Raw genomic sequence first — 9810 nt, forward strand, 5'->3', positions numbered from 1 at the left:
TAAATCTCATTTGGTGCTAAACATTTAGATGACTCACACTCAGTATGTGAATAACTTGTTTCTCTCTAGGATACATTTTTATTACTAAATGTATTCATTCAGTTGTATAGTAGCCCTCTACAATAAAAAATACAATGCATCAGCTTTAAGATTTACTCAATTTCAGTATACTGTGGCATAGTAGTGTACAACTATGTCTCTAATGGCTGTTAATGCAAATGCACTTTAATGCAGCTGAATTGGAAACTTGTAGCACACTGCACCTTTTCTAAGGCGTTTTTTCACTCCCTTTTTTAGAAAACCTATAAAGAGTTGTTGAATTATAAGATGGCATAGGAGTCGAAAGGCTAATAAATGTCCCTGGATGACAGTAAGTTTTACAAAATGGAGAGAAGATAAAAAGGGGAAGACAAAAGAGTGGGCTGGCAGGTTATGTAGAGAGGAAATGCGTCCTCCCTGAACGTGTCTCTCGCTCTCTGTTATTTCTCACTTTCTCCTTTGTCATTCGGTCCTTCTCTTTCCTGTGATTGCTCTACATTTTATTGGCTTTCTATTCTCATTGTTTTTCTCTCTTTTTTTAAGGTGAGACATGATAAAGGGCATGAATGGAAATGGAGTGAAAAGGGAGTGAGTGACAGGGTGAAGAGAGGAAAAATGAAGGAATAGGAAGGAAGGGTGGAAGAAAGTTAAAGGGTCATGGAACAGGGACTAAAAATGTACTGCTGTTTATTATTTGCTGGAGGTTGTGACATCTGTTATGAAAGCAAAATGGGGAAAGAAGATGGAAGTCGCAGCAGTGCAGGAAGATACGGGCTGAGCGAGGGTATGATGGAATAACAAGAACAAACTATAAAGAGACAATGGTGCTGGGAGAAGTGAAAGAAGTAAGAGCAGAATGTGTCATCCCAGCAAAACTCCTCACAGCCAGTGAGTAAATTAGTCCTGTTTTGACCTGTGATTGCAGCCTCTGGATGATAAATGTAATATTTAGCATGGCTATATGCGATAGCAAGAAGCACCAATTGCACAATTTGGAGAAGAAAAAGTGGCAACTGAGATACAGTATATCATATTGGACACAAAAAAAGAAAATATACCAGTTTACTATTGTGTGTATCTTTATCTGTCATGGTAAGGAATGTAAAACAGCTGCGGTGGGTTTTAACATGTCATTATATATTAGTGTGTGCTTCTGTATGTGAGTATGTGCTCACATCAGGTTAACTCTCACTGTCCTGCTGTGCTGCATGAACCAATGCTCAACTCTATACTTCATCTAGTCGGTACATATACATCTAGTACGTACCTACATGCAAGTCTGCATCTTTCTATTAATAACAAAATGACCTTAATGGTTAAAAGCTAATCGTTACTAATAGTTGTGTTGCTGGTCAGATACAGGTCAGAGACAGACAGTGTCTCTCAAGCATTCTGCAGAACAATTAGGCTACTTGTTGCTTTCTCCAGTAATCATGCACAAACACAAACTTGTTTATGCTTGATGGCCCATCAGGACTAAGTGGATGGTGATGCTAAGCAAAAGAAAGTGAGACAGAGGGAGAGTGAGAAAAATGCAAAGAATAATGAAATGGTAGAGTGGGTTGGTATAGGAGAAGGAGCTGGAGAAGGAAGAGATATAATGAAAGGTAGATTAAAATCCATACCCAAAGGCCATTTGTGGCCTACTTTCTTCATATACGTATATATTTTACAGTGTGTGTTTTAATGAGAAACATCATTTTTTCTCTCTCTCTCACATGGTTTTTGGTGGAAACATAAATATTCTGGTGTAAAGGTGTGAAATAATCAGATAGGCAGAGACTGGCAGACTGACATATTAATGCACGGGCCGACAGGTAAACACACGGATTATAGGACTTACGTGTACAGTGCTCTAACTCGATGCTGTTGCTCATATGGATGTTATCAATTTTGATGTGGCCTCTAGTTGGGTGGTCAAAGAAGCCTTCAAACACCACCTACATGAGAAAAGAAGAGAGAGGAGAGTGTGTTAGCGTCTGTCTTTAAAACACACAGTGGTTAAAATCTGAGGTGCAGCCACAAAAAAAGAACAATAATATTTAAAAAAGAGTGTTCACCTATCATTTCAGGATTATATATATATATTTGCATTAGTTTTAACTTCATACTCCACATATTTCACTGCTTATGTGCACCAAAGTTATACAAGTAGTACCATATATGCAGCAATGCTTACCTGATACTCTTTGGGGCTTTGAGGTATGATGGTACGGCCCTCCCTCCACTGGGGACCCTGGTCTCCTTTAAGCACCCACAGCAGTGTCTCCTCCTGGTCACTATCCCTCAGCAGGACCCTCAGGCTGCCCTGTGCCTCCCCCTGGAGCTGGTAGTAGAAAAGGAGGCAAAGAGGGCCTCGCTCTGGCGCCACCTCGGGGCTCAGCAGCCGGGCTCGCTTGCGTTGGGTGTGGGAGCCTGCATCCAGGTGGAGGTAGTTCCCTGAGAAATCTGGAAAAAAGGGACAGACATAAAAGTGGTGTTACATTAGTGTATTGCCAAGTGATCAGTGATATGCTGGACATGTATTTTGGACCGATGATAAATAGCCATGCTTTTTAGCACCGGAAGATAAGCATGATGCAGAATATATGGTTCTCGCTTTGTTATCTGTATTTTACTCATTTAATGGATTTAATGATTTGTGATAGTCCTGCTGCATATTCACTCCTTGCTCCTTGCCAGTGAAATGGACCCAACATACAGCATGACACAGTAATGCAGTGGGATGTGGTTGTGTAGAGTTGAAGGCATTACCACCATCATTCCGTGGTATGTGGCTTAACCACAAATGAGACAGCCATTTCATCCTGGCCTCTAATGGCTGTGGCTACAATGCACACACATGTATTGAGTACACACGCACACACGACTGCTAAACAGCCATAATCATTCTGAGTGCTGACAACTCATTCTGTTGCTCTCCCTGTTTCTGCTACTTAGTCAGCACAACCATCATACCAATACAGTCACAATGCTTGTGCATAGTTTATCTTTGTGTGCGTATATTATGTTGGCATATCCTTCCACACACTCATGTATATGTTGGCATATCCTTCCACACACTCACTCTATGCATTTTTTTGTATCTAATTCACTTCCTTTCTCTCATTTCAGCCCAAAGAATGAGTAGAAAGATGGGCAGATAGCAAAAGAGGTAAATGGAGGTCAGGGGTGAGTGAGTGAACGAGTGAGCAAACATGGCAGGTAAGAGAAAGAGAGAGTAAGTGAGAGAGAGAGAAAGACAGTACTATGGTGTTCTCCACACCCCCAGACAGGACCATAATCATTAGCCTGCTGCTGTGTTTGGCTGTTTGTCTATTATGGCCAGAGAGTAAAAGCTTCACTAGAGCTCCAAATAGTCTTTTTATCGACAAACCTACGCTGTGTGTGACACCTCACATGGAGACAAAGAGAGAAAGACGAGAGGGCAAAGAGACAAAAGAAGAGTAGAAAGCAAATATAGACAGTAGGTTATAAATCAAGAAGAATTGGCACAGAGCAAAAATACCTGCACTACCAGCCAAACTTTGCCATTGAAGTGAATAAATGTGTTCAAACGTTTAACTGGTAGTCTATCTATCTATCTATCTAATGGCATAGACCAAAAATACCTGCGCTACCAGGCAAACTTTGCCATTGAAATGAATAAATGTGTTCAAACGTTTGACTGGTAGTCTATCTATCTATCTATCTATCTATCTATCTATCTATCTATCTACTTCTTCTCCCTCCTTCAGCTAAAACAGAAAAGTTCTTTGACAGATTTCGCAGCTCATCACATTAATGAATAATGGATTTGGGTTGAGGTAACTGTTTCTTCACTTCAAGGCATTAAAAACAGGGACCTAAATTACTGTTGCTCATTAAGTAAAGTTAGAGAAAGTTGCAGTGTTTTTCTGAATCTCTACGTTTGATCTTGGTGAACATGCAAAGGGAGGGAATTAATTATCAGGTCTCCATGGGAGGGAAAGGCAGGGATGTAGAGCTGGCTTTGAGGGAACGAGATGTGTGTTGGTGTCTGTTTGCATCAGTGTCATTTCATTTGTAGGTGTCTTTGTTTATCTTTATATCTGTGCATTTGTGTGCAAAGTCATCTGTCCGTCATTGTGTGTTTATTTCGAGGTGCCTTGTGTGTAGTTAATCATTTTGCATGTGGGTAGACACAGTATTTGCATTTTCTTTCTACTGTATGTGTGTGCATCCATTCTAAGTTTGAGAATAGAGGTAAACTGCATGTGTGTGTTTTTGTTAACGTGTCAACAGTGATTTGTGCCAATCTTTACTCTTATTCACTACAAAAAAGAAAATAGGGCCTATTTGTTTCAGTGAAGTTTATCTTGAACTGAGTTGCCTTCATTGTCATGCTGAATGATATATTCTGCTTCCAAACTGTGGCTCAAAACTGTCTCCTCTGAAATCATGTCGACATAATAGATGTGCGGTCGTTTGCATACTGACCTTTCCCAGCAGTCTCAGCGCGGTGAATGACAACGTTCATGCCGGTCCATCACACTAAACCAAACGGGCAAAAGGTACTAGAGTGCATTTGAACTGGTGTGTTTATAGTCTACATCATTAATGTTAACTTTTTGAATTTAATACAGCATAAAATTTTAAAAACTGATAAATGCTTAAATGAAGCAAAACAGTGGCTTATGATTTATACCTTAATAAAACCTTATGAATCACATCAAGACAGCTTGATATTGATATATTATCAATATTGTGCCGTCTCTTTTTACCCTGCTTATTTTTCCTTTTGCCTCCTTATCAATAACTAAACCATCTCCTGCAACAATGTGTGTGAAAGGTTTCTTCTGATGATGGAGAATTTCATTCTCGACGCATCAGAAACCATAAGAAAAACTTATGAACTCAGTTTGGGTCAGATATTCTTTTTTACTGTAATACCCGAAAAAGGGCTTTCAGCGACAAGGGCTGTGGATTTGATTTGCATATGGAGACAGCTTCCAGACGGGGTGCACACTAATGTCGCTGTACAACAAGACTTAACGTCATGTTGCTGTCTAACATGGAGACAAGTGTTGCTAAGTCAATTACACACATGCAAAAACACACACTCATAAGGATGCATGCTTACACTTGCATACACGAATGTGTTTGCAGACACACACACATACTGTATACATCACACGCTTGTGCTGCAGTGTGATATAGAGCCTTGCCCTGTGTCACGGCCCTGTCTGTTTATGAACAAGCTGCTCAGTCAACCATGGATAGCTTCAATAGATAGAGAGGAAACCTTGCTGTGTGGCAAGGTCATGTGTGTATGTCTATGCACTGGAAACAAACACACACCTTGAGTGTTTAATACACGGACAGATCCACCTTGAGTAGTGTGTGTAGGTGTGTGTGTGTATGTGGGGCCTCAGGGAGAGCTGGAGAGCAAAGGCAGCACTTCTGTCAAAGGGGGCCTCGGGGAGAGCTAGAGAGCAAAGGCAGCACTTCTGTCAAAGCCATCATCTGACTTATCTGACTGCTCTGGGCGATGTGTGCATGCCTTAAGGATGCATACGTAAGTACAGTACAGAAAGAGCGTGTGTTTGTGTGTGTGTGAGAAAGAGTGAGTGAAGAGGACAAGTAAGGCAGTGAATATGTGTATGTAATGGATAAAACTGTCTTGGTTATCCTCCTGCTGTCTTATCAAAGACCGACGGATGTGGAAAAAGGCAAGTACCACCGAGGGAAACAAGAGACAGGACAGTGAGGAGGAAAAGAGGTGATCAGAGTGATGGAGTGAGAGGATGGAAGTGGAACTGACATGAAAATACATGAATCATACACTGGAGTATGAAGTGAAAAAGAGCAGATGACTGGAGGAAGGATGTAATGAAAAAGACTAACGAGGAGAGATGAAATGATGATGAGGATTCAAAACAGAAAGACATTTGTTGTTGAAATTAAAAACCTAAAATGGTTAAAAACTCAAATTAAGCTGTACAGACATTTTGCAAATGAGAATGGTGGTGGCTGCGTCATGCTGTCAGTGGTTCCTTGCAGCACCGGGATCTGTAATATTCCACCAGAGGACAACTGTTTGGCTCCTAAAAAGCTTTTTGTGCTGAACAAGGTCAAACATCCCAACATGATGATGCTTTCTTGTTTGTTTAAAAAAATACAATACTGTATGTCACCAAAAGAAAACACATGCCCAGACATATAAGAGCTGAATGTAGTTCTAATGGCCACTAAAGGTTTTCAGAACGTTTGAATGTTTGGATAGAGGAGAAGACCTGCCCAGAAATCATCTCACTGGTAAAAGATCCAAACAGTTGACAGGATAGAGACAGAGCTGGAGTTGGGATGTTTGATAGTTGTAAGGTTTTCCTGTTTAATAATAAATAAAGCAAAAAAGAAAAATAAAGGCCATGTTTCAGGTGTATGAAAATTCCTAGTATAAGTATAAAACATGGTAGTATGATGCTAATCTTATTATTTATGTTCTTAGACTCTAACAGTTGAAAGAGAACAACATTTAACAAATGGCCTTATTATAAAAGGTGTGTGCTGTATAAGGCCTGTAAGTTTAGTTTTGTATGGGGCTGCCAACAAATCAGTACTCACTGTCTGACCCCAGTGCCAGATCCTGCCTGGGTCCCTGTGTGTCCTGTCCAGCTGAACTGCTGCTGGCTGTGTGCAGGGACCAGCTCACGCCTGACTGGGGATCAGCTGACCAGCCGCACAAGCTCTGCTCAAAGTCGCATACAGCAGACAATGACGGGGTGGTGGCTGCGGGATGAGAAAGAGAGACATACAATAGATTGTGAATAAAAATATTTGATAATGGATGTGTTTTGACTTCAAGTAAATATAACAGATTATTATTTCCACATTTGTTTCCAGAACTTTGAATGTCAAATTTAAGCCTTTCCCCTCAGTTTCTTATGATTCTTTTATGACACTTGATGGCACAATAGCTGCATGGCTCCTCTTTAGGTGGCTCATGCTTTAAGAACGATCCCCACTGGGGTTTAGGTGATTTGGCAGTAATGCTCATGTAATATGACATCTCAATAGGTCCCACTGAATACAAATATACAAATAATTTGAGTGATTATGTGGAGAGAGAATGGGCTGAACAGAGGAATCAGTGAAGAGAGTAAAAGAAAGCGTGCACTGACAAAAACACAGATATAGACAGTAAGTGGACAGGAAACAAAGCAGTGCAGGCAATGGCACGTAGGGGAAAGAATGCACCTGGCGCTGTATTCAGCTGAAATCACTGCATTCACATATGCAGCAACAAAATGGATCAACAAGGACCTCCTACAACTAACTAACCTCATTGTACATAAACTGCAGTGGGGCTACTTGCCTGACAGTCGCTGACCTATAGCTGTGAAAGCATATTCCCAGTGTGTGTGTGTGTGTGTGTGTGTGAGGAGGCAATATCCTGCGGCAGTGACAGCTTATTTTCACTCAAACAGAGCTTCCTGTAGGACTCTTGACTTTAACAAACTTCAAAGCCCAGAGGCCCTGTGGTGCACGCTGACATCACGAGTTTGACCTTAAGAATGCAACTGTGCACATAAGTGTGTGTGGATGAGAAATGGAGAAAATAAATGCTTACTCACTTGCAAGAAATCTGCATGAGTGACTGTACAGAATAAGTGTTTTTGTAAGCGTGGTTGAACTAAGTGTGTGTATGTGTTTACCAGGTCTCATTGCAGCAGTTGTCTGCTCCGCTCTGGGCAGGGTGGGGGACACGATGTCAGGTACAGTGCTGGTTTCTGTCAACAAAAAGCACCAAAAGTTAGAGTAGAAAAGAATGGGATGGCATCAGAGAACAGAATAACACATATATTAGTTATATTTAGTACAGTACAAGCATCACTGATTAATCTTGCACAATTTAGTTTAATCTCCAGTGCACTCTGTCTAATAAGTAGAGAAAATACTGGGCTAACAATAATCAAATCTAAGCTCTTCATTTTTAAATAATCAGTTTGTTCTGCTTCACTGCACAGTGGAAAACGTTTTAACAGTGCGGCTGTCATGCTCGAGCAAAGCAAGATTTAGAAATGTGTACAGTAACTAATGATGTTTGTTCACTCTCCGCTGTCGCTTTCCAAGGCTGAGGTTTGTCACGATTCAAGCGGTGACAAAGTGAGCTGATGCAGTGAGCTGGTACTCGGCCGAGGACTGTGCCACCCATTTTACCTGCTGCAGCTTGGCACACAAACACAAATACACACACACAACACTATGATGATAGGTGCTACACTCAAATTGACCTTGGTGCACAGCAGCGTGCACCCAGTGTATGATAGATCAAACAGACACACACACACACAAACACATATGGACGTCAGCAGTGTGGTATGCCAGTAAATAACCTTCTTTTCTTAATAAGCAGTTTTCTCCTGTTGGTTAAGATTCCTTACAAAGCTTTACAAAGCTCTTTCTCACACACACACATCTTTGTTTTTGTTAATTACAGTACATTGTCAGGTCTTTACACTGACTTCCATTCCACTTTGGGGGAACTTACCCTAACTTTAACCCTGACCACTACTTGCCTACCTATAACCTTAACCTTACTCTAACCTTTAACCAAGTTGTCTCCCTAGAATTCAACAATTTATGTTTTGGGGACCTGCATCTGAGCCCCACAAGGACAGCAAGTCCCTACATTGTCAGTGCACTCCCATTTTTTGGGTTCCCACAAGTATAGGAAAACAAGGCCGCACATCAGTGTAAGTACATGGCACGTGGTCTAGGTGTCTATCTATATGTTGTTTTAAAGGAACAGAAGATTGTCTGGGCTGCGTGGCACAAGGCTGACACCACAAACCTGTCACCATCTTATTCTCAGAAGCTACGTCATTCTCTTATTTTTTCTGACTCATTTCAAGGTTTGTTTTTCTGTTTCTTCTTTCCTTCCTCATTCTCTGTTATTTGTCACAATAAATCTGACCAAAGCTACCAACACCACAGAAACCTCTTTCCATACACACACACACACACAAGCGAAACCCTATCTAGTGCTGTTTCTGTTTTACCACAACCAAAGATTTCTTCTCTATAACTTTCGCTCCCTCACTTTGTCGTCTCTCTCTGAGGGACATTTTGATTTGTACTCATCCTTTGCTTGCCTGCCCACAACACTTTCTTTCTCTTTGCTAAGATTGTGTGTGTCTGTCTTTTACTCTGTGCCATATTCCTACCTACCAGCTCAGTAAATCAGAGGCCACTGTTTAAATGGTTTTGGTAAATGGTCTTATACTTGTACAGTACCTTTCTATGCTTTTTACAGCACACTCAAAGCGCTTTCATACATTATTCGGCCATTCACCCATTCGCACTCCCAAGCACTCACGCATTCACACACCGGTGACATCACCGGGAGCAACTGGGGGTTCAGTGTCTTGCTCAAGGACACCTCGACATGTTGACTGCTTGTTTGGTTATTCTAGACATTTCCATGACTTGCATGGTGAACTGTGTGTGTACAGGTACTGTATGTGTGTCTCATTTAGTGTACTAGTGTGTACTTATAGCTTTTAGTTTACTGGAGCATCTAGGTTCATACAGTACATTCCTTTAATGTGTATGGTGTGTGTGTGTGACTTTCTGGAGTTGTTTACACAGTCTGCTGACAGAGAAAATATGGAGGACTGTTATGTAAGCCCAGATTGGCCTTATATCGCTGTACCTCTCACACACCCATTCACACACAAAATTAGATATTAACATTGGATAAGTAGCTCCCAGCTGTTGACATTAAGCTGTTTTAATTTGGTGCCCTTT

At 41.1% G+C, this 9810-nt stretch overlaps 1 protein-coding gene across 2 annotated transcripts in view; it reads right to left on the reverse strand.

Annotated features, from left to right (window-relative positions):
- The window catches only part of LOC109968548 (neuropilin-2-like), a 91597-nt gene that overhangs the window by 15622 nt on the left and 66165 nt on the right, over positions 1–9810 (reverse strand). For both annotated transcript variants that reach the window (XM_020614891.1, XM_020614892.1), the window contains exons 12-15: positions 7716–7790; positions 6625–6789; positions 2219–2487; positions 1883–1979 (exon numbers count right to left, since the gene is read on the reverse strand). In XM_020614891.1, coding sequence (XP_020470547.1) covers positions 1883–1979; positions 2219–2487; positions 6625–6789; positions 7716–7790 — 606 coding nt within the window. The remainder of the gene's footprint in view (positions 1–1882; positions 1980–2218; positions 2488–6624; positions 6790–7715; positions 7791–9810) is intronic.

Source organism: Monopterus albus, unplaced genomic scaffold (genome assembly GCF_001952655.1).
Source record: "Monopterus albus unplaced genomic scaffold, M_albus_1.0 scaffold153.1, whole genome shotgun sequence".
In the NCBI taxonomy this organism is placed as follows: Eukaryota; Metazoa; Chordata; class Actinopteri; order Synbranchiformes; family Synbranchidae; genus Monopterus; species Monopterus albus.